The 25,000-nt window shown below is 41.1% G+C and overlaps 2 protein-coding genes across 9 annotated transcripts in view; one reads left to right on the forward strand and one right to left on the reverse strand.

The window, feature by feature from the left end:
- LOC123506015 (kinesin-like protein KIF12) overlaps positions 1-19,397 on the forward strand; it is a 42,510-nt gene extending 23,113 nt beyond the window's left edge. For 2 of the 7 annotated variants that reach the window (XM_045257823.1, XM_045257829.1), the window contains exons 5-22: positions 1,729-1,947; positions 3,473-3,538; positions 6,035-6,175; positions 6,299-6,440; positions 6,761-6,855; positions 8,833-8,974; positions 11,056-11,174; positions 11,605-11,709; positions 12,262-12,361; positions 12,645-12,746; positions 13,231-13,373; positions 13,661-13,746; positions 14,718-14,768; positions 15,566-15,761; positions 15,934-16,043; positions 16,420-16,554; positions 18,064-18,239; positions 18,872-19,397. In XM_045257823.1, the coding sequence (XP_045113758.1) occupies positions 1,729-1,947; positions 3,473-3,538; positions 6,035-6,175; positions 6,299-6,440; positions 6,761-6,855; positions 8,833-8,974; positions 11,056-11,174; positions 11,605-11,709; positions 12,262-12,361; positions 12,645-12,746; positions 13,231-13,373; positions 13,661-13,746; positions 14,718-14,768; positions 15,566-15,761; positions 15,934-16,043; positions 16,420-16,554; positions 18,064-18,193 (2,082 nt within the window). In that variant the 3' untranslated portion in view covers positions 18,194-18,239; positions 18,872-19,397. The remainder of the gene's footprint in view (positions 1-1,728; positions 1,948-3,472; positions 3,539-6,034; positions 6,176-6,298; positions 6,441-6,760; positions 6,856-8,832; positions 8,975-11,055; positions 11,175-11,604; positions 11,710-12,261; positions 12,362-12,644; positions 12,747-13,230; positions 13,374-13,660; positions 13,747-14,717; positions 14,769-15,565; positions 15,762-15,933; positions 16,044-16,419; positions 16,555-18,063; positions 18,240-18,871) is intronic. The other 5 variants (XM_045257824.1, XM_045257825.1, XM_045257826.1 and 2 more) reach the window with 5 other exon arrangements.
- Positions 19,398-20,072: 675 nt separating this feature from the next.
- The window catches only part of LOC123506017 (cell wall integrity and stress response component 1-like), a 16,605-nt gene continuing 11,677 nt past the window's right edge, over positions 20,073-25,000 (reverse strand). The window contains exons 2-3 of one of the 2 annotated variants that reach the window (XM_045257835.1): positions 21,031-21,340; positions 20,073-20,591 (exon numbers count right to left, since the gene is read on the reverse strand). In XM_045257835.1, the coding sequence (XP_045113770.1) occupies positions 20,281-20,591; positions 21,031-21,340 (621 nt within the window). In that variant the 3' untranslated portion in view covers positions 20,073-20,280. The remainder of the gene's footprint in view (positions 20,592-21,030; positions 21,341-25,000) is intronic. The other variant, XM_045257836.1, reaches the window with a different exon arrangement.

A 25,000-nucleotide genomic window follows, 5' to 3' on the forward strand; every position in this document is an offset into this window, starting at 1 on the left:
ACACACACACACACACACAAACCGCATAGTGTAGTGGTTAGCACGCTCGACTCACAATCGAGAGGGCCGGGTTCGAGTCCTGGAAAGTGGCGAGGCAAATGGGCGCGGCTCTTAATGTGTGGCCCCTGTTCACCTAGCAGTAAATAGGTACGGGATGTAACTCGAGGGGTTGTGGCCTCGCTTTCCCGGTGTGTGTTGTGTGTGACGTGATCTCAGTCCTACCCGAAGATCGGTCTATGAGCTCGGAGCTCGCTCCGTAATGGGGAAGACTGGCTGAGTGACCAGTAGGCGACCGAGGTGAATTACACACACACACACACACACACACACACACTGCGTTGCTAACAAATTTTTTTTTCTTCACTCGCTTGTTCCTGAATAAACAAATATATGGATTGTTAAACAGCAGCAATAGTAGTAGCAGCAGCAGCAGCAGCAGCAGTAGTAGTAGTAGTAGTAGTAGTGGTGGTAATGGTAATGGTAGTAGTGGTGGTGGTAATGGTAGTGATAGTAGTAGTAGTAGTAGTAGTAGTAGTAGTAGTAATAGTAGTAGTAGTAGTAGTAGTAGTAGTAGTAGTAGTAGTAGTAGTAGTAGTAGTAGTAGTAGTAGTAGTAGCAGCAGCAGCAGCAGCAGCAATAGAAACAGTAATAATAGTCGTAAAGAAGCATTAAATATTAAACAATATGAAAAATAGTAATAACAATAATAACGGTGATGATTATAGTAGTAGTAGTAGTAGTAATTATAGTAGTAGTAGTAATAGTAGTATAGAAAAAAATAGTAATTATAGTAGTAGTAGTAGTAATAATAGAAGCAGCAGCAACAGTAGTAATAGCAATAACAAACCCGTACCTCCCACCAACCCAAATCCCCGGCACCACCACCACCACCACCCAGCACACTTCGACTTTACCTTCTAAGAACTCCCTCGTTACTTACTCCACCTCGTGCTGGGAATAATCGCGAGCGTCCCCCGTTCCTTGAACCCGCGCATAGCTGACTTGGCGGCGACCACTGGAATAGGACGAGGACGAGGACGAGGACGAGGACACAAGAAGCCGGGTCAAGATCTTGGGGGCTTTGACCTTGAAACACGAAAGGGGGATTAAGGGGAGAGGAGGTGGTGGGGTGAAGTCGTGGAGGAAGAGGGGTGAAGGAAGGGGGGAAGAGTCGTTTCCGGATTTTGTGTTTAGAAAAGGTTTAGTGATAAGAAATGACATGAAAAGACGGTGAGTCAGTCAATAAGTCGGTTATTTTCAGTTTTTTTTTTTTTTCCGAATTTGTTCAGTCATTCATATTTTTCGTTTCTGCATCTTTTTATTTGCTTGGTTTTCTATTGCTTAAACTTTTTTCATTCTTATATTTTTGTTTTTTACTTTCTACTACTTTTTGCTTTATTTTCTTTCTTTTCATCTCTCTCTCCACGATAATCTCACCTGTAATCAATACGCTCTTACCTGGATTTTTTTCTTCTCACCTCACCTCCTTTCTTCAATCACTGCTTTTGTCGCTTTCATCACCTCTTCTCCCCCTCCTTTCTTCCCTCCCTCCCTTCCTCTCCCCTCTTCTCTCAGCACGCAATCTCTCTTACCTACCCCCCCCCCACACACACTCGACTCTCACACCACCTTCTTCAGATATTCTTACTTCACAGTGGCAATTTAGCTTTCTTGGAACCACTTAAACGATTTCTCTGTCTCTCATAGGCAATTTTCTTCTTTCTACAGGTTAACATGGACAATATGAACGGGCAGGCGGTACAGAAGCCCAAAGTGTTCACCTACAATGTGGTGTTTGAACCCGAGGCTACTCAGGAGGACGTGCTAGCCCACTCTGGGGTGAAGAGGCTGCTAGACATGGCCATTGACGGCTTCTCCTGTACCGTGTTCTGCTACGGCCAAACAGGATCCGGCAAGACACACACGCTTACCGGACCCCCGCACTTGGTGAGAGAGAGAGAGAGAGAGAGAGAGAGAGAGAGAGAGAGAGAGAGAGAGAGAGAGAGAGAGAGAGAGAGAGAGAGAGAGAGAGAGAGAGAGTCATTGTTCATTTTCTATTGTTATATTTTTCTGACTGTGCTTTCAAGTTAATGAGTCTGTAGTGAGTCGTAGTAGTAGTAGTAGTAGTAGTAGTAGTAGTAGTAGTAGTAGTGGTAGTAGTAATAGTGGTAGTAGTAGTAGTAGTAGTGGTAGTAGTAGTGATAATAGTATAATAGTGGTAATAGTAGTGGTAGTAGTGGTATAGTAGTAGTGGTAGTGATAATAGTAGTAGTAGTAGTAGTAGTAGTAGTAGTGGTAGTAGTATATGCCAGGCTTGTTTTTCAAATGAATCAGTTTGTGGAGTAATAGTAGTAGTAGTAGTAGTAGTAGTAGTAGAGTACTGGTTATTGTTCATCTAATAACCGTAGTTAAAATAATGTCCTTTTTTATACATCTTTTTTCCACCACTACCCTCATTACTCCCTGGCGTCCTGACCTTCGTGTGTGAGAGAGAACGCAATTCAAGATACAGTGTCCTCAGACCCTCCTGGGAACCTCATTAAGATTCATCACTAAAATTTACTTCATATTGACGGCCTTCCACTGGCCCGCCCCGTGACCTGCAGGCCGGCGGGTGGTGGCAGTGGTGGCGGTGATTACAGGTCAGGTGTCTTAGCTTCGTGTGGTCTAGCAGGGTTTCCAGTCACCCAAGGTCAAGGATTTCATAGTTATTCCTTACCATCAATTTCTTAGTACTGTCCTTTTTAATTCATATACTTGTGTTATTCCACCTTTTTTTTTTTTTTCCTCGGTACGTTCTTCTAAAGTATTTTCATGATCAAAAGTCAAGTAGTTTGGCGTATTAATTCACAGCGTATTTTGTACTTGTAATCAGTCTTAATTGCTGACTTGTGATATTTTTGTATAGAACCTAAGAAATAAAAAATTGTAAGCACATCGCGGGACTAAAGAGTAAAGACTGCATAAGATTAACTGCCCATGATGGAATATTCTACCTTGGTCTGCTTGCACGATTTTCTTATATCCAACTTTATTTTGCATCTTCAGTTCCGTCATTGTTCTTATAGAAAGATGAATTTATGCAGTAGTCTATCTAGTATGTAAACGTGGGGAGCATGTGTGAAGGCGTCAGATATGAACATGTGAAAGGCCGGTCCTGTTTATGCAATGAGGAGGTGTATGAAGGTCCGAGGGCGTATCTGAAGACATAGAAGAGCATCTATAAGGACATGAAGGGACGTAAAGGAACCGTTTGGACGTGTATGAAGGTGCGAGGGCGTATCTAAAGGTGCGGGGATGTTATAAAGGCGCAGGTGGGCTTGTAACAATGTATGACAGCGTGTAAACTCTAGAGACCACAACTTATGAAGCATCCAGAAACCATTTTAGTGTTAGTTTTTTAGAGACCCGATTTTATGAATTTTCTTTCCTTCCCGTTCTCCCTCCACCTCCCTCCCCGTGCTCCCTGCAGTACTACCAGCCCATCACCGCCTCCTCCAGGGCCCGCAAGACCAGACAGCCGCCCAATTACTTCGTGGTGAGTCTCCGCGCTAATCCGTCTCGCTATTACACATCCTACTGCCGCTGTTGTCCTTGTCGCAGTCCGTGTTATCGTCGCTGCTGCTGCTGCTTTGGGACTGGCTGGCTTGGGATGGGTCTTTGAACTGCCTCACACTTCATTTCTGTTTTGGAGGCATTTAGCTTACATATTTTTGCCTTGTTGGGTATTTATCATAGCTTTTGTTTGTCTATGGGCATTTATCGTGCTTACCTTACCTCTTTGGGTATTCTTATTATCTCTTGTACATTTGGGGACTCCTCTTGCATCTTTGTTTCTTTTTGGGCATTTATCTAACGTCTTGTATCTCCCTAAGACATCCATCTCACATTTTTACATTTTATGGGATATTTTTTTGTTCTTTTGTTTTTGGGGATCTTCATGCATCATGACTTGCATTGCTCGGGGGCATCCAACCCTGCTTAGACATGGCAGGAACCTTCTCTCTAGTCCTATCAGCTGCATCCTGCATGTGCCAGCGGGGAAGACCATCTCCAGTCATTTCCCTGCATCACTCGGGGCATGATTAGTACATACACTAGTGGATGCCTGACGATGCCACACTCAGAACACGTGTCTCTTCTCTTGTGGTCGTCATAGATTAGCTCATAGTACTAAAGGTGGTAGTAGTTTGGGCATAATAGTATTTTATGTTTGTCTTACTGTGGCTGCTGGTGATAGTGCCTTTAGACTTTACTAGTTCACTTAGCTTACAGTGGCAATAGTGATTCGTCACGTGGTACGGCTGTAATTGTCTTGTCAATAGCACCTGTGGTCGTCATTATGTAGTGGATATGTTTTTATCCTAAAGTCGATGTTCACATGCTGGAAGTGGAGTGTGGTGAGACTGGACAGATGCTCCTTGTACTCCAGGAAGTTATGCGAGTGGTTATACAACCACAGCGAGATATGACGATAATTAAAACTGCAATGAGTGTTATGAACATCCGGCAAGGCGTTTGAGTTAAGCATGCAGTGAGTTACTGTAGTGTTGAGGAAGACCCCCTCACACGAAACCACGACACTGGCGGCCACATAATATTTACAGAGATTCGAACGTGGCCGGGTGGCCGTACCATCACATCTGGCAACGTGGCAAGTTTGTGGTGAAGAGGCAAAGCGATTTTGTGACCGTTTAAGCAGGTGGGGAGTAAGAAACATTACCGCATCACCATGCTACCATAAGCGCCTCCATCTTGTGCAAGATAGAGCGCATCCATCTTTCCAAAGATAGATCGATAAAAACGTTCGGTGGCGCCACCATATAATGACGTTGTATGAATTAGACCTGTGAATGTGCAGACGAGGAAGCATTCGGCTGTGAGTGGCAGATAAGAAAGTATAGTGGAGTCCAGGAGTTGTTAGGGGAAGAGAGAGATACGGGTGGAGTGAGTGGACTCTCTCTCTCTCTCTCTCTCACACTTGTGCCCTGAATCCGAGTACAGGTGTGAAGGGGAGGTGTCACACCTGTGTTGCCAATGATCCGAGGCACTGCAGCGGTGCAGTGACCTCATACAGGCAATCTACTTCATTATTTCCACTCATTTCTTTATTATAACTTCCATTCTGCTCTTGAGTCTCGATTTTTGTCTTTTTATCTACGTACAATAATTTCCATGTGTCGTACTCCTCGAAATTCTTATATCATAAAATCTTCATTCCTTTGCTCTTCACACGTATAGAGAATCGTTAGGTCGCGGTCGCTTTTTCCTCACGGTTGACAAAATTTCATGTAGCAAGGTTCAGAGTAGGTCCTCCGTGAACTGGTGAACATCAGCGCCTTAACCTACGAAAGACTCGTTTTCGCTTTCGGCAAAGATATTGTTCTCACTTTCCTCAAGAACAGAGGCGAGGCTTGCAGTCTTAGCGTTTCACATAAGGTGTTAATGCAGTGTGTGTGTATGTGTTTTGGGGTTATGGAAGAAAAAATGCGTACCGAAAAAAAGACCAACATTATTGTTTCTAGCTTTGTATTATATTTGGATTTACATATCTAGTTATTGCAAGTATTATAGTGAATGTTTATATACGTAGATTAAATAACTATACTTATGTGCTGTATAGCTTTGAATTTGCCTCTTCTGCTTCATTTCGTCGGTACAGCTTAGCAGGACTTCAAGGATTCGTTCAACCTACACTCCTCCCTGTACCCTTGCTCTCTAGTAACTACCTTGGCAATACTGCTTACGGGGCACGAGTACGTTACCTGGAATGGACTCCTGTACCCTTAGCCCTTTCGTAGCAGCAACATGTGTTTGTATAGTTCAAAACACATGATACTTCCGTCCTCTTGATTTCCAGTTTGTCCATACCTTGGTAAAGCTGTAAACTTTTGGTACTCTGGTGGCTTTATGTAGCATTATAACACTTGTATAATGCTTTTTTCCGTACTTCTATAATTTTCTAATCCCTTTCTCTTTGGCGCTATGTTACATTTTCACTACCTCATCTCCTCTCCCGTCCCTCCCTCCGCAGTTCGACAATGGCACCAGCATGTTCTCTGAGAGTCACGGGCTCATCTTCAGGTCCTTCGTGTACCTCTTCAACCAGTTACAGAACAGAGACGACATGGAGTTCACCCTTACGGCTTCCTATCTGGAAATCTATAATGAAAAGGTAAGGCAGTGGTTGATATCTTGCTGTCTTAAATTCCCACAATCACTTAAAGAATAACAAATGCTCTTTGTAGCCGCAACTTACCATTGTTACTAATGTTTCTTCTGTGTGTCGTGCTCGCAGGTGATTGACCTCCTCAATATCGGGACCAACACTAAGCCTCTACAGGTTCGCTGGAGTAAGAAGAAACGAGGCTTCTTTGTGGAGAATCTGTTTGAGATCGAGTGTTCTGAGCTGGATGACCTGCTGGCGGTCCTCGAGGAAGGTGAGAGAGAGAGAGAGAGAGAGAGAGAGAGAGAGAGAGAGAGAGAGAGAGAGAGAGAGAGAGAGAGAGAGAGAGAGAGAGAGAGAGAGAGAGAGAGAGAGAGCGCCTCCTTTAGCTTATTTGGAAATGGTTCTTTATTATTTTCTATCGAGGTTCTCAGTCTGCATCTGAATGCTTTAGAAAACAGACTGTCTGTGACTATCATTTGCAGGCCTTTTTCAGAAATGGGTGTTTTTAAATAGGATTTTTAATGTTCATAGTTTATAAGTTTTCCCTCAGAATGTTTGGCAATGTGGTATAATTGTAACTGTTACATGCAGGTCTGAGGAACCGGGCAGTGGCGTCGCACAACATGAACGAGTACTCCTCCCGCAGCCACACCATCCTCACCGTCAACATCACGTCAGAGCAGAAGGTGACAAGGAAAAACAATGGTCTCATGTTCATTTGCCACTATTTTCCTCTCTTGTTTTCAAGCTTGGGTAAATTTTTACAATAACATGAACCTTCGGAATTAAATCATTTTTATCTGGTGGATTTTGACCTATTTTGAGTGAATATGCACTTCGTTTCCGTCGCAAATCTGTATTTTTATTTACCCCCCTTCACCCCTCCCCCGGTTCTTAAGGAAACACGATTTTGCTGTAAAACGAACCAACTCTTTCTTGCTTATGTTAAATTTCGACTTGTTTTGAATAAGTATACACTTTCTTTTCAATGCGAAACGGCTTTTTTTCTTTTATCACCCCCCCTCCTACCCCCGTCTGTTGTTGATATACGAGTTTCCGGTAAAACAAAACATTTATTTTTTTTCTGGTATATTTTTACCGGTTTTTAAATGAATATACACTAACCTTCCCTAACCTAAACCTAACCTTACCTAAACCTACCCTTACCTAACCCAAATCTAACCTAACTTAAACTAACCTAACCTGACCTAACCCAGCCTGACTGCAATGGGTAAGATATGCATAGAAAGTCATTCATTACCTTATTGGTGGTTCAGTCCTTCCTCGTCGCTGGAGACGTCACTGAGAGAAGGTGGCTGTGTGAATTTTTACAATAACATGAACAGCTCACGTTGGTGAATAGCAAGAAAATAATGCACGCTGCAACCAACACACGGTGACATCTTCCTAAGACTGATTCAAATATTTCAAATTGAACCGCTTGTCTCGCCACACGTTGAAATACGACACTGATTGGTTGAATTAATTTTATTTATTTATTCATTCATTTATTTTTATTGGCTACTGGTTTCATGTTGAAACAAAAGAATCAATCACCGTCATAATATATCGCGTTTGCGCAGATAATGTAACATAAGCACACACGAACGCACAGTCGCGCACACCAAAACGGCGTTCCTCAGTGTCCCGCCATTGACACAGCAGTGAGATTAATCTTGAAAAAAGTTAATAAATAACAATTTGCGACGGGTCTGTATGTGTTCAAATTGATCAGAAGAACAAGGTCTTTAAGATGAAAAGGGTAACGAAACCCAACTTGTTGTTCATGCTAATGTAAAATAATACCCAAGCTTGTTTCATATAGAGAAGTTACCAAATGGCCGGCATATTAGAGTGTTTTGACCTGAATATCTAGAAGGATTGGGAAATAATAGAAAAAAAAAAATAGCCTAATTTTTTAAAGAATTCTCTTTTCTCCATTATGTTTTGTCCTGAATAAAGAGGATTGAGGAATTAAAAAAAAAATTTCAGCTTGATTTTTTAAAGAATTCTCTTCTTTATCAAGTTTTCTTTAATGTTTGAAGTGTGTCACTTGTAGGAAGTTTCTGGGATTAATTTTGTTTAATGTGAATACTGAGCAAAAATCCGCTATGCTCATAATAGCTGTTAAGCACACCACCAGAAAGAATGACAGAAGGGAGGGAAGGATGAGTTGGGAAGGGCTGGGGAAGACATGAAAGAGAGTGTTGCAGGTGCAAAGGGAGTTGATCAGAGGGTAAATGAGAAGGGTGGAAAATTTAGTTACATTCCATCCAGGGTTCAGAGAATTCTTCACATAATTCATGTCGAGTGCTGACTGAAAACACTTTAATGGAGAAGTTAATGAAGGAATATATTGTAGAGCCACATGAAAAGAATCACCTCTCTAGCAGGAACGGCAAGACTTAGAAAACAAAACCTAATAGTTTATAGGTATGAAAATGGAATAAATCTTGCAAATTTTACAATATGATATGTCTTTGACTGTAAAAGTAATTAAGTGTAGCAAAATCAATAAGGTCTTGCTGGAATGAAAACTGTACATTGTAATCAACCTGAAATTTGTGTAAGCATAGCATAAAGATTACATTGTCCAGTATATAAGATTGTGCTGCATCAGTTCTTCATGATTCATTGAGTTCTTCCTTTTTTCCTCTCTTAAGGCGGATGATGGCGTGTACCTTACAAAGAATGGCAAGATCAATTTTGTGGATTTGGCCGGTTCAGAGATGACCAAGAAGACCAACTCTGAGGGCAAGACTCTGGAGGAGGCCAACAACATCAACAAGTCCCTCATGGTGCTTGGTGAGTGGTGCACCTTGAGGCAAAATGCTGCTATAATCAGTCACTAATTGACCAATACACCTCACTGACATCTCACATGTTTAATGTTTTTTTTAAATCTCAAGTTCTCTGTTCTAAGAATGAATGAAATGTTGGATTGTCAGCAGATCAGGGTAATTTGTTAGTATTGAATTATACATTTAGAGCCTTAAGAGAAGATTAGACAAATCCATAGATAAGGGTGGTAGGTTGAAATATGTAGATAATTTTTTTGTAATTGATATTTGTAGGCCTGATGACTTCTTACAGGTTCTTTTATTTTCTTATGTTCTTAAGATTGATGAACAAAGCAAGCAAAACACAGTAAAAGTGTATGAAGAGGTTACTTTCTTACACTCACAAACATATGTAGTGATATTGGCAGTGAAGAATATTATACATAACTCATATTCTTTTTATACATGACAGATACATGGATAGATGTTAGTATGAATATCCATGAACACTTTAACAATGAAGAGACAAACCAATCTTTATGTAAGCTAGGCAGGCAAAGGTGTGGTGTAAGAGTAAGGGGTATATTGACACCATTGTGAGATCCAACCTACACTGGTTCTCTCGCTAGCTGTGGCTGGTATGTCCATTGCTGATACATTCCAATACATTTACATAATATAACAGTTTCTTGTTTTTTATTCATGATTTGATATGCACATAAGAAGACTATGATGAGTCTACAGCACAAAAGAAATTTATAACTAAATTAAATTACTGTTAATGTGTGTAAATATGATAAATACATATGTATCTAAGCATACCAAGAGAACTAAATAGATAATTTCTTAATGGTTTTAAAGACTACAACATTACCATTACATCTAAATGACCTAAGTGTACAATACAAAACAATTAGCACTACATTGTCTTGTGTCAAAGGAAGAAAAGCACTACATATACATATATTTAATTGGCAATCAGCGTGTACCAGCCAGCCCCGAGTGGCAAGCGGTGCATATGTAGCAAACGTGTAACTTGTGATGCACAGTTACTAGTACACACACCTCAAGGTCAGGACCACAAAATAGATTATTGATCCTTACTGTACACACAAACACACACGCACATAGGGGCTTGGAACGGCAGGTGGTGATTGGATAAGTGTGTGCTAACAGTAAACACAATACAAGACAGCACACAAAGGCAGGGTGTTTGTCAATATATCCACACCAGAAGCTTTCTCTGCACACACTCAGTATTTTAAACATGCCTTTTCAAGGCATCCATCCCTCTTGTATTTAAACTCTTGTAAACACTGATGAAAGGTGTTTTTTTCTTTCCTTATATATTCATTGAATAATATTATGAACTTGAGGGGCTGTACATGATGATTGAAAAAAAATGTCTGTTTTTCTTTGCTATAAGAGGCAGATGTGATGAGACTTATGGTGTTGCCTGGAGACCTCAACAACACATCGTATTCCTCCACCTTCCCTTTATTGCTCTCATGTTTTCTTGTTGGGTGTTCAATAAAGTGTTTTTTCATTGTCTTTACCATCATGATCAGTGGTCTCTTTCATTTTTATTATAACACAAAAGAAATTAAGAACTGATCAGAAAATAGTATGTAATATTCTAATCATTATCATCACCATACTTTTGAAGTTTGCTACGTGCCATGATATTAATCAGTCAATCAGTTCTCACTGTCGATGGTGACAAACTACATAACATTTATTCTCACAGCTCTTCTTTTCATCGCATTGTCCCTTGGTAATGGCCACTGGAGAGAATTTCTACTTGTTCATTCATTTCCACATAATTTTTTTTTCCATCTGCTTCTCTCTTTCTTTTTTCCCTTCCCAAGTAAACTTACATGTTACAAGATTCCTTCCTCTTATACTTACAACATGAAACAGAAATATGGTGAGAAGTACTGTACATATATGTTAGGTGAGACAAAAGAATCAGTCCTAAACTTAAACAATTAGGTGGTATGTGATTCTTTCATGTATAATTTACTTGAATCTTCTTATATTTTAGTACATAACTTTGAGAGACTGAATTTTTGTGTTTATGATTCCAGCGCATTATCTTCCTTTCAGGGACATGCATCGCTGCCTTGTCCGACCACCGCAAGAAGGATGGACACATACCTTACAGAGACTCTAAACTAACTAAGCTTTTAGCAGACAGTCTGGCTGGAAATGGAGTCACCCTTATGGTTAGTGATGAAGAGACTACTTGTTTATGGAGGTTTTGAGTGATATGAGGGTGCTCTGTTAATTAAGTGAGATTTGATACTGATTTATAGCCTGCTAACGAGAGTACTTGCATGTTTGTATTCACCATGAGAATGACCAATTTTCATAGGGTTTTTATTTGTCTAAAGTATACTAGGAGATATACATCTTGCAGTACCTTTAACCCTTTCAGTACCAGTCAATCTTTCCCATGATTACTTACATGTCTTAAAAATGTATTTCTGTTGCTTAACAAAGATGAGATTAACCTCATATTGTCTAATTTTCTTTATATCCATCCAAATAATTTGTTAGTGATCTCAATATCAAGAGTTGATTAAGCACTCATGTGACACCAGTATCCTTGGAGGGCCACTGTTATCTGTGGTGACGGTTGAGTTGTGTCCTCAGATTGCCTGCGTGTCACCTGCCAAATCCAACATCAGTGAAACACTCAACACTCTTCGCTACGCCTCGAGGGCCAAGCGTATCCGAACTAAGCCTCTTATCATTATGGTGGGTTACTTCACTTTTGTGCTACATTAGTCTTATACTTTTACCACTTGTCTCATTCTCCTTTTCTGTTTTATTTTCTCCTCGTGTCAACTTTTACATCCTAACGTTGTTCCTGTTATTCATTTTATGTATTTCTTTTTCTAGTTACTATCGTGTCTCTTTGTTGTCTTTATTTTATCTTATTATTTCATTAACCTTATTTTTTTACCATTTGTTTAATTTTCCTTTCTGTTCATGTTTTATTTTCTCTTGTAACTGTTTTCTCTACTTTGTTCCACACTTTCATGTTTACATATGTAGTCCCCTCACCTTGACTGCCTTTTCCATTTCATTACCATTCCTGCCTCTACTTATCTCATCATTATTCTCCTTCATTGATCCTAAGGTGAACGCTGCTTTGCAGACAGTCATATATGTATAGTCATCTTTGAATATTGTAATTTGTATAGGAAGAAGAATACTGTTAGAAGTGTGCATCCTATAAGCTTTAATGACAAAAATCAGGAGCAGTAACATGGTGCCTAGTAACATGCTGAGTGTCTCCCTCACCAGGACCCAAAGGAGAAGGTGATCCTGAGTCTGCAGCGGGAGGTGAGTCTCCTACGGGAGGAGAATGCTCACCTGAAGATGCTCATTGACCTTGGGGAAAATGGTGAGTCATGGGCCAGTATAGCACTGTTTGCCATAAGTGTTGCTAGTTGATATGTAACTCTGTGCAGCCAGAAGATTATGCACCCATATGTATTTTTTGCACATATTCCATGTCTAACATTGCTAAGAGTAACAGAACAGATGAGGAAATTATAATAATGTGCTTGCAATGAGAGTAAATATAAGTCTTAGCATCTCACAGTCAAATGTTAACTTGGCATTAGTAATCCATTCAGTGCAGTTTACTTGGATCACAGAGAGACAGTCAATCATACTGTCCACAGGTGTGCCACAGGAGGGCCCTCAGCAGCTCAATGGCCACCTTGCAGCAGAGGCCAATGGGATAGACTCAGCAGAACATGTGGCTGCTGTTGGGGGACGGCCAGGTGTGTGTTACTCAGCCTTGTACACATCTCTCATTTTGTGTTGCTGTAACGTAAGGATGTAAAGAAGTATGGGAAGATGCATTTTTTAGATTTTCAGATTTTTTCCACTTTTATTTTATCTATATTCTTTAATTTTATATTTATTGTTTGTTTGTCTTTGATGTTTTCTGTGCCTTTTGTGTTCAAGTTCTTAATCTTTTATGATATCCTTGAATTGCTGAATTCTAAGCACTGAGAAATGTTGCATTTTGTAGTTGGAAACATAATCAATCAACCAAAGCAAATTTATAAAATGAATAAATAAATATTAGTCAGATATTTTACCAGACTAAGATGATGGTAATACCCAAATAAATTCTGGTTTACCTTGACAATCGTAATCCTGTCACAGCTGTAGCCTTTACATTTATGTATGCAGCTTTGTGTCATAGACTGTTTAGACACAGATAGAGCTCTGGCTTACACAGCATCCCATGTAACACAGCACCAGGCATGATATCCCGCCAAGGCTCCTTCAGGATAGACAAGGACAAGCTGGAGACACTGGACAACCAGGAGTTAGTGAAGCTGGTGCAGCAGTACATGGCCTCCTACAGCAACATCAGGAGAGAGAACAAGGAGCTGCAGGTGAGTCACAGTGTGGCTCATGTTTTTATTCTAGAATGATAATAATGTAACTAGTGACTGAAACAATCTGTTGAACAACGTGTGAATGCTGAGAGCAGCTGAGAATTTTGTCTTCTTTTTGGTACCGATTGTATGAGAGAGAGAGAGAGAGAGAGAGAGAGAGAGAGAGAGAGAGAGAGAGAGAGAGAGAGAGTATATCTGATGTAAGACTAATAGTGAGATTATCATTAATTTTCCTTGAGATGTTTTGAAAATTTTAACAATGGTCAATGTGGTGACTCATGCAGCAAGTGTCGGCTGCCTTGGTGAAGGACCAGGAACTGGTGTGTCGGGAGAATGAGCGACTCCTTCGCAAGCTTGAAGATGTCAACAGGTGGGTGAGGTGGTGGCTGTGTGGCTGCTTCATGTTGCTGTATAAAGGTTTTCTTTCTTTTTTTTTTTCTCTCTGTTAAGATTTGGTGTACATTTTCAAATATATACCATATTTCTCACCTTATAAGATGCAGTTTTATATTTGTGAAGTTTTAAGTACACAATAGAATGATATTTTTTGTTTAATTGTTGTGAGAGCAGCTAATGCAGAAGAGAAAGACAACATGAAACTGTGAGTTTGCAAACTGCAGCCAGTGCCATATCAAGCACAACAAATGCATGCAGGCCACCACACTTGTGGGGCAGGAGTTGAAATCTTATTGTTCTGTCATTACTTGCTGAGCTGAAATACCAATGACTAGGAGTAATTTTTTTCTAAAAGTTGTAGTTTTGAATTTTCTTAAGTATATCTTAACAAATTCTAACTGTGTCTTATATGGTGGGAGTTATTATGTATGTATATTTTCATATCTGTTTGTAGTAAAGGAATTTTCAAAAGCTTAATTTTTTGTGTAAATGACATAGTACTATTTTAATTTTGCACAAGCTAATAAGTAGTAATCTCACTAAGTTATGTTCACTTTTACATCATACCTATTTTTGTCATACAAGTTACTCACATGTTAGGTCAGTGTTCCTCCTGCCATGTGTATATTATCAGGCTCAAACTGCCACAGGAGTTTAGGAGCCTAAATGAGCGTAGCAAATTTTTAACAACTTTTTGCCTCGCAAAAGAGCAACACACAAGAACTTTTATTTGACCACTTGCAGTGTTAGAGTTTGCATGACAAACCCCCGATAAGGCTGATCAACAGAGTGTTATATTAAATCATGAGTGTACAGAATGGGATGCATGCCACCCATAACAAGCAGGAGCTTTCACATTCAGTGAAAAGAGACGAGAGCAGAAGGGCGTCAATAGCCGAGCATAAGGAAGGTTACAATGCCTGTATAAAGCCCTCTTACTTACAGGAAGGTGGCAAACACAGAACCCAGTGCACAGAACGAGAAGCTAGATGACAAGTAAGTGGAGCTGGCAGTATGGGTGCTGTGTGCTGCTGTGGTGGTGCAGTGGCAGGGTTGTAGTAGCAATGGTGGTGACGGTGGTGGATTTTGAAGTTGGCTTGGTATTTCTAATGAGAATGTGACTGTGCACTGCTTAACATGACGTCTGAGAGGAATTCCTTGTGTTTTCACCAGTGGAAGTAAAGTGCGTAAATAATCATGCAGTGCCTGTATTTAGTTGGTATGTAGTTGTATACTGTATTACTGATTTGGTATGACTCACTCTGTCATTTATAGTGTTTCATTCATGTTGAGATTTGCATCTCGTGATCATCGGTGCCGTAACCATCGTTGTCATCAGTATTGTCATAACCACTGCTTGCTTGCATGCCCTCCTGTCTTGTCACTCTTGCTCCTTAAGGAATGTTTTGTGGGAGCATCAAGTTTGAATGTCATGACACCGGCATGACGTGGCCTTTCCTTAGTGGTCATTCACACTTCTGTTGCTCATGAGATTGTGCACATGTGGGGCCTATACCATATTTGTAAACTCGTTTGTATTGAGAGAATTTGAGCATGGTATGGAAGAAGGAACATTTCAATTGCTGCAATCAACTAGATACATTATGAAAGAGCTTAAGATGGAAGAATTTCCTGTGTGGAACATGGGAAGTGTGGCAAAGCACCAAATTCTTTGCTAGTAACTTGGTCCTAGATGGGAAGATCAAAGCAGTACTTGTAGCTTTGTACAGGTAATGTTCAGTAGTCCAGACTGATAGTGATCTATTGATAATTATTTTTGTCTTCATCAACAGTGTATGTCGCCGCTCACCCATCATCCCCGCCCAGCCTGCGGTGAATGGGGAAGACCTTTTAAATGCGTCTTTGAGTGGCAGCAGCTTCTACAGGAGTGGGGGAACACCTGGTTCTTTCATATCCCGATCCCTGCCTTCCTCCTCTTCCTCCTCCTCTCAGGTGTGGATCAACCCATTGAATGAGACCCAAGGGAAGGTAAGACCAAATAGTCATTTCAGCTTTATCTGACTAATAAAGAATGTATACAGATTTGATTTTTTAATAGTTTTGAATTGTACTAAATACTCTCCCATGAGTTCTCCATTGTTGTAAGATGAAATATTGCACTGTCTGGTCGTGAAGGATTAAAGAATGCCTTGTGCTGCAGAACACTGGCTCGGCTCCCTCTAGCAGCGGCAATGGTGAGGGTGGTGGCCGGCCCCATCACCTTCCTGAGTCCATCAATAAGGAACTGGAGAAGAGGAGAATTGGCAAAAGGTGATCACAATTCCTCATCCTTGTGTTCCTTTACACCTCTCTAGTGCATAACACTAATTTTAGTTTTGTTAAAATTTTGTAATGTGATTGAACTTAAGTGCTTACTATTTATGTAATGCTTGTCTTGGTTCTTGCTTCACAGCCCTGTATAGAAAGAAGCTGGTGATCCATTTCTTGTGTTATGTAATGAAGGCCAATAACACTCTTGTCTTTACTTATCATCATAGTTTAGTCAACAGAGGTAGCAAAATTTTTTTTTCCACAAGAAAGCTACAATAGTGAGACATCTTTGGAGTATGGGAGGTCATCAGCTGTTCTTCTCATGGAAATGTATGTAGGTAGAGTCCATAATTAACTGTGTTTCCTTCCACTTTAGCCTGACTGATCTCACGGGAACTGGAGGCCATGGAAAGAGTAGTGGAGGCAGACGAAACAGTTGGGATGAGAGGAATGAGAGGAAGAACCCTGTGAAGAGCAAGAGCATATCCCCGGGCATGGCTAATGGCAGAAGGTATTGTGGAGGACTGACTTTTTTCATTGTAGTGATTATCCCAGTATCTTATGATCTCATGGCATAATGCACTAGTATTATTCTTATGCAGCTAATTGTAGTTATGTATGAGTAATTAGAAACTTTTCATGCTGAGACTGTTCATGTGTTGGTTGTCTTTTGTCTCATATTTTAGAAGTAGACATTTCTGTTGACTTCATTATTTACAGCCCATCCTACACATTTCTTACTCGGTCACTTCTTTTATGAGTGTTTTTGTAAATCATTACAAAACCTGTAGGAAGTGATTTAATGTCAATTTATGCAGTAATTGATAATACACTTTATCTTTTATCACTGAATAAAGTAATAGCTGTTCCAAATGTATCCAGTCTTAGGCTTGTTGTGACTCCACAAGAATATTTCTGGAACTCCTGTTTCAGTTTGAAACTGTTTATTGCTACATTCTTCATGATGTTTTATCAATGAAATTCCCATCATATCATTGCTAAGAGCTTACTCCTCTGAATGATGTCAGCTTGAGTATCACCAAGCTCTTGCTTTTTGAAATTTTGATGGAATAAGTGCACACATTCTTCATTGTAAAGTAGAAATGCAACAAGCATATGTTACATAGTTGAGCAAAGTGGCTGTGTGGCAGCACCTAACTCTTTCAGCTTAGGTGCAGAGATTGATGTATGTGCAACAAGGTCTGCTGACACACTTTGCACCACTCTTGCCTCTTGGATCTAACAGGACAAATCAAGGCTGGATACTTTTCAACAGCTGTCTTTGCTGAAAGAACTTTTTATCTAAACTATGAAACAGCTATAAACATGCTACTTAAAAATGGGGAATTCTGACACAAGGAGGAAAATGGCACAAATTTCTGATTCCCCATCTCATCACAAAAGCCTCAGTCCCTTTCATTTCCCTACTGATCTCTTACATTCAAGACTGGCCCAGCATGCCTCAACACACCCCATTACATGACAAAGGGCAGTAGACTAGTCAGATGTGATAGCTGACGTGCATGTCATAAATAAACTTTAAGTAAGTTTTAACAACAATACTTGTAGCTTAATCCTGCAAAGTCTCAGTATAACCTGTAGCCTTCTCTCCTCATCTTTCTCTATGTTGAATGTTTCATGACATACAAAACCAGTGGTATGTCTTTACAAGCTTCCTCACACTCCACACGATACTGGAAGGTCCTGAGTTGAACAGTAATTGTCTTCTAAATTGCCACCACCAACATGAAACAGTGTCAACATTTTATAAACTTGTAACTTCACTTTCTTAAGACTACACAAAGCAATCTCTTATGAATTGAATGTTGCTTTCAACATGCAATAGAGTCATATAAAGAGAAGTGAACACAACCATCAACACATAAAAAATATGTATGCATTACATGTAAAGAAATGTCATCATTGGATCATTAAGACATAAAGGTGGTAGTGGATGAGGGAGATAATTACTGGACTGAGCCAGGGGTGAAAGAGGCGAGCTGACCGTGGCGTGTTACAGTGGAGGCCGAGGTAAGACTCGCTCCAAGTCGGTGCCAAGGCCGAAGGGTCGAAGGCGTGGAGACGTGCCTGGGCGCGCTCCTGCTCCAAGAGAGACAGACCACAGACCCCCGGGCATGCGATCATCGTAGCTTCCTCGCTCCTCTCTTGCCTCCGTCTGACCGTGCCACCTGCCAGGTAGCCTCCTTAGTGCCACATAGACGTTCAAAGGACTCAACCGCGTTCCCAAGCAGCCTTGGTTTGGATAGTCTGTCTAGCGAGTGCCTCTCTCAACTAACTCCAGAGTCAGTCCTAATGCATAGTAATCACTGGCAGCTTGAACACGGTAGAAGTTGACCTTGTATAAGTGTAGTGTGTGTTCTTGGCACTTGTTTTCTTTCCCAACACCTGTTTCCTGAGCATCCTTAACCATGTGGTTATTATTGCCCCTCCTGCTGCTGTGTGTGTTACTCAATCAGTACTGTAGAGAAGCATGTATGTAAAACTGTGATCTGTGCTGGTATGTTTAGTTAAAGCATTATCTTAAGGCTTCTTCGGCTAAGTTAGTATAGACGTGTGTTGACAGAAATCTACATGACTGACTACCTGATGTATCAAGTGTTGTGTACCTGCTCCAAAGAGGACAACACCAGGAGACAACACCTGGTAGTAATCATACTTTTTAAGGCAATATCTCCCTCATATATGACTCAGAGAGGAGACTTACCAAGAACCTCCTGGTACTTCCCCAGAGACTATTCCCACCACCCTTGGTGCATGAGCCAGTCCATCGCTCTCTCATTGCTACCCTTCACTTTCTATCTCAACAGGTCTCTTCTGCCTCGACTTCTAGCGCCAATTAGAAGTTAGCAGCCGGCCTCATGAAGGTCTTCACTTGTCTCCGTCCACCTGTGATGTGTTGAGCTTGGCAGTAATGCCATCAGCTCTTCCTCCACTGGCTGGTGTCACATCACACTGGTACTGGAGGTGCTGCCTGTCAGCTTATACCATCACTATGATTAATAATCTCTATATAGACATCAGCATATATATACGTATCATCTTCTGACGTCATCCTGTCATTACAAAGCTGTGTTGTGGAGCACCAGCGCCTTCATGTCAACGTGTACTGCTGCATCGCATCACTCTGAATGAGTCAGACCATCCATTTCAAATTTTATTTTGTTTCTCATTTCTGTATTTCCATATTTGTTTTTGGGAATGATTTTGGAAGTGGGAGATAATAATCATCATATACATATGTATTTCATTCCATGTAATCTTTTGTTCATTAAGTTGTCACTTCTTATAAGCCAGACGTTTGTACAGAAGATAAAGGACTACATTACAATATAACTCTTTCCTTCCCAAAAGTGTTAAATGTAAGACTTGTGTATAGTACATGTGTGGCAGTCAGGAGAGTAGTAATACTGCAGGCCATGTAGCTACACAGACAAGTATTTAAGAAAATATAAATATATACACTTCTAATGCTTACAAGTATTTTTCATAAAAAAAATGCTTCATCTATCTCATTAAACACTGGCTTTACTGGCAATGAAGCAATTGGGATGTGATACAGCATATGTTTATACTGGCAGAGTGAGGAATGAGAAACATGTTGCTGCAGGTGTAGACAGACACAGAGGGGAGGCGAGTGTTGGATGGTAATCTCCTGTGGCTTGTACATATGGAAAAAATTGTTAAAATGTTGTGGGACCAAAGTATAAGATGACAGGAAAAGATTTTATGTTAAGGAAGTCCTGCATTGCTGGGGTGGGGGTGTGGAGGTGCAGGGGTGCAAGGTGTGGGGATGTGGTGGGGTGTGGGGGGGAAGAGTGAGAGTGATGAGATTTGTGGTGTGTTCAGTACAATAACAGTTGGCATCTCAAACACAGTGAAGTGGTCAAGGTTCCTGTCTTGAGGTGGCAGTTGTGGATTTGAATAGAAAAAAAAAAAAAACACATACAAGAATAAAAGCCAGGAGATGAATATTAGGTGAAGTGCATGAATATGAGTAAAAAAAGTATGTTTAAATATATTATTTTATTCCATTATCGTGTTTTGTGGCTTTTTTTTGATGAGTAGGTATAATGTTCATGTTAGTCATGGGCGCCACTTCGCATGAATCAGTAATGGATATTTGAGTTTATAACAGAACTTAATTTAAGCTTATACTATGTTATGGAATTCAATTCCCGAAGACATGTACAAGGGGTTGAAGAGGAGTCTGGGGTTGCTACTCATACATAAAGAAAGGAAAGTATGGTCGAATGCTCTTAAGGGCGAGCGGAGCAATTCCTGCATACTTCCTCCGCTGCTGCAGGGCGAGGATCGGCTTGGCGTGATCTATCGTGTCGAAGAATGGCGCCTCGTGAAGGACTCTGTGCACGTGTGCGGGCACGGGAACCTCGGGCATATTGGCGAAGTACTGCAGCTGCCTTGCTTCCTTGGTCGGGATTTCTGGTGGAATGAACAAGCTAAGTGTGCCCGATGGGATGTCGTTCATCTCGTAGGAATTTTCATCGGTGTTGTATCCACTGGGGACGTCTGTTGGAGAGAAAAGAAATGTGGGAATGTGATGTTCAGTTGTCTCGTTTCACAGTATTGCAAAGGCGTGTGATTCGTGTCGGTGACGCTGCTTCGCTTCTTAATAATTAAATTTTGTAAGAACTCGTTCCTTAACCTGAAGCGCAGTGCAATTTCATGCAGCAACGCCTTCCATGCTGGTGGGTGTTGTGGGTTACTGGGCCGTGTCACGCTGTACAAAATTATTATGCGGATATCTCCTCTTACTTTGTATACAAAAGTAAAATCATGTTATAAAATTCAAGGAAAAAAAAAAAAAAAAAAAAATAAGGCATTAGAATGAAACTGAACAAGTCATGAGGTTGCATGTAACGCGGAAAAAAACGTTTAGAAGATTGAAGACATCCGCGTACCAGAGAATTGCGGAGTGCGTGAAGAGAGACGGTAGGCGGTGACTTACTGAATACCCTGAAGATGGAGTGAGACCTCGCGGGGCTGACGGGTCGCCATCTTGCTGACGCTTCCCTCTTGGCGTTCTGGGTGCCACTCTTTGATGGGGAAGTGGTGGGGAGGATGGCGATCTTGGGCGTGGCAGCGTGGGCGGAGGCAGTTGAGGAGGAGGAGGAGAAGGAGGTGCTACTGGTGGCGTGGGCGGAAGAGGAGGAGGAGGAAGAAGAGGAGGTGCTGGTGGCCGTGGCGGTGGCGGTGGCGGAGGGCCGAGCGACCGCTGGCACGATGCAGAGACACGCCACCAGCAGTACTTTCATCTGCTAGGAGATAGTGTCATTACTAACCCTAACAGTGACTATTTTAGCAAGCCTTGGGATCTATAATGGTAGTGGTGCATGCATATCAAGTTAACAATACTAATCCTATATTTACTGTGCCATCATCACGCTTGCTGGAGTGAAGGTGAGTGACAGTGAAGGAAATAGAAATGTTATTGTAATATGTGTTCTTCAAGCTTGGAAGTTAAGGTCACCCACGTAACGCAGTGGCTTGCCTAATGTGTGTTTATTTGTTATATTCTGAAGTCATTGTCGTTTCTTATGTAATGCAGTGGCAAGGGAACAGTCAGTTAAGTCAGTCTAGAATTCACCTCGGTATGAGTCTCGAGTCGAGACAGATGGTTCCATGAGAACGAAGTATGTAATTCATAGTGGCTACAGAAATTCAGAGCAGGAAAAATATAGTGATTAAATCATCACGAGAGAGAGAGAGAGAGAGAGAGAGAGAGAGAGAGAGAGAGAGAGAGAGAGAGAGAGCAGGAATATATGCTCAAAAAAGGAAAAAAAAAAAAAAAAAATCGGTTGTGTCTCGTCTCACTATACCTTTGCATGCAGCGGAAGTTGTTGAGGTGTTCACGTGTTCTAAGGACAGTTCAACAAGGATTCTGAATGACCAAAAATATTCACGAGAAACTGACTCATCATCTTTTAAACTTAGTCTTGTGAGAGTTGTAAGTGTTTCAAAATACGGATCGTAAAGAGATGTAGGTGAGCATTGCAGTGTAGCGTGTTACGTAATGCATGCCTCCAATCCTGAGCAGGCGATTCCTTTCACTTTATAATTAATACATGTATCTCTCCTCTTTCAATTAGTTTCCCTCGTGTATTTTTGAATAATGAGTGGTGGCGGTCGTGACGGAGAAGAGTGAGGGTGGCCAAAGTGCAGGGTTGTCGGTAGGACGCGAAAATGAAAGAGAAGCAACAGGCAGGTGGACATAATTATAATCATAGCGCGGTGTCGTGCGTGTTTCTTTTTTTTTTTTTTTTTTTTCCTGAATCAAAGTGCAAGCTCATAGCCCCCAGAGAGAAGGGGTGCGGCGATTTGTGGCGCGCAGAACCAGTTTGGTGCTTCCCCGAATGTTCTTTCCTTTTACTTTTAAGAATTGAGGTCGGCGGGACGGACCCGAGTTCCCTGTGATGTCACTCGGGTAGAAACCAGATCTAACAGAAAGAGAGAGAGAGAGAGAGAGAGAGAGAGAGAGAGAGAGAGGGACTATTCATTAGGGTAATCAGACAAAGTAGGAGAAATCAGGTTAATTGAAATAGGACACAAATATAGAATACAAGTCAGTTTTTCAGGGTTAAAAGAAAGAAAAAAGAAAGAAAGAAAGAAAGAAAAAGAAGAAAGAAAATAATGTCTATTCATACGAGAGAGAGAGAGAGAGAGAGAGAGAGAGAGAGAGAGAGAGAGGGTATGTGTTAAAGGTGAGGGAAAGATCAAATGTGTAAATCTTTTCTGCCATGTGTTTCGAAGCTTCAGAAAGGCAATTGGAAGGAGCGCCGCAACGGGTCACCAAATGCTTGAGGGTGGGTATTGAAAAAAAGAGATGAAAAAAAAGAAAGATAAAAGAAAGAAAGAAGAAAAGAGAATTGCGCTGCGTGATTAATGGAAGTACCTTGTTGTTTATCGTGGCTACAACAGACGGCCTTTCTTTATATGTGCTTGTCGTTTTAGTAATCTCTCTCTCTCTCTCTCTCTCTCTCTCTCTCTCTCTCTCTCATAGAAATCATTTGAATATTACATTTATGCGTTTATTTGTTTGATTTATTGATTCTTCATCCCTTCATTTATATATTTATGTTCGTCGTTATTTGCTGTTAGTAGTTTGTACATTTATTGGGTTACTTATTTATCTGTTTACATTTATGCATTTAGATATTTGTTTTATTAGTGTATTTATATGTTCATTTCTTTATATAACTGCATCTATCTATCCATCCATCTGTTTATCTATCTACGTCTGTTAGTCCGTCTGTCTGTCTATCTACTTGTTCACTTATTTATTATTTACTTGTCTACTTACCTACCTAATAATATATCCATCTATCTGTCTATCTGTCTGTCTGTCTGTCCGTCTGGCTATCTGTCTGTCTATCTGTCTATCTATCTATCTATCTATCTATCTATCTCTTCTTTCTTTCTGTCTGTCTATTTGTGCATTCCTTCATTATCAGAGTGCACAGCCTGTTTAATTGGGTGTTTGTTTTTGGTCGTGCGTCTACGAGTATTGCAGCAAGGGAAGCCAGAAAGGGTTAGCCTCACAGCACGCATGGCACGTGTCTTTGCACAAGCCCAAACAGCCCCGCGGTAAAAGTTAACTAGCTAAAGAAGAAGAAGAAGAGAAAGAAAGAAATTTATTTGCTAATGATTTGCAAAAGACGTATGTAGTGCAAGGAGTTCTACTTTTCCTTCTTCTCCCGTCCAACGCTAATATTTGCGCTTCAATTCCTTCCTTTCCGTATGACTTGTGTTCCTACGGTGCCTTAGATCAGTCATTCAGTTGTCTCCCTTTTCTCCCTATTCCAGTGCGTAATCATGTACCTTTCCTTCTCTTTCTGTGTCTTTCTCCGCCTCGTTACTCTTCCTTCCACCTCCCCCCATCTCTCTCTCTCTCTCTCTCTCTCTCTCTCTCTCTCTCTCTCTCTCTCTCTCTCTCTCTCTCTCTCTCTCTCTCTCTCTCTCTCTCTCTCTCCTCCCTCCCTCTCCTCCCTCCCTCCTCCCTCCTCCCTCCCTCTCTCTCTCTCTCTCTCTCTCTCTCTCTCTCTCTCTCTCTCTCTCTCTCTCTCTCTCTCTCTCTCTCTCTCTCTCTCTCTCTGAACAAACCGATGTGTGGGAAAGTATCGTCGTGTTTGGCGGTGACAGCGGTAATGGTGGTGATGGTGGATGTGGTCGTCGCTGTCGTTATTGTCACTTTCCTTCGTGAGTTGAGGAAAATAATGTGACTTTTTTACCTGCTTTGTTTCCGTGCGTTGTTTATGGCAGGTGCAGGTGATGGAGGGTGTGGGAGAGAGTGAGAAGAAGGTGTCGCAGGAAGCTTTAGTGAGAGAAGGGAGGAAGGAGGAAGAAAGACTAAAAAAAAAGGTCCTTTCCTTCACTAATCGCTGAGTCACATCCTATTGATTTACGAAATATCATTGTACAACTACACCTTCGGAAATAGCACATCTTATTTGTCCAATTGTAACTGATTGCATCGCTAAGAGGGAGAATTGGGTGTCAGGAAGCGGGTGCGGTGACACCTGGGGCGGGGAATTAGTGGAAGTAGCGGGGAAGTCTTCAGGTTCTCCCCTCGCTTGAAGTTGGTGTCAGGGAGAGCGATGAGTCGACGTGAAAGCAGCCTAAGCAAGTCTTCCCGGCCAAGATAGAGACGTACCTTGTTCTCGGCATAGGAGGGCGAGGCATGCGGTTTGTCTACTATACCTGTTTGTTTCGTAACGCTTCAGGTCTTCATAAAAATTCTATTTTAAGGCCACGGAGATGATTAATCAGGTTTCCATTAATGGTGAAGAATTTTTGTTAGAATGTCATTTAAAGCACGAAAAAAGTATTATAAACATCAATAACTTTCAATAGCCCTCGATAATAGTGGTTGAGATACACATGGAAAGTTTCAGCATTCAGTCTTTCGCAAACACGCACTG

This window comes from Portunus trituberculatus, chromosome 19, assembly GCF_017591435.1.
Source record: "Portunus trituberculatus isolate SZX2019 chromosome 19, ASM1759143v1, whole genome shotgun sequence".
NCBI lineage: Eukaryota > Metazoa > Arthropoda > Malacostraca > Decapoda > Portunidae > Portunus > Portunus trituberculatus.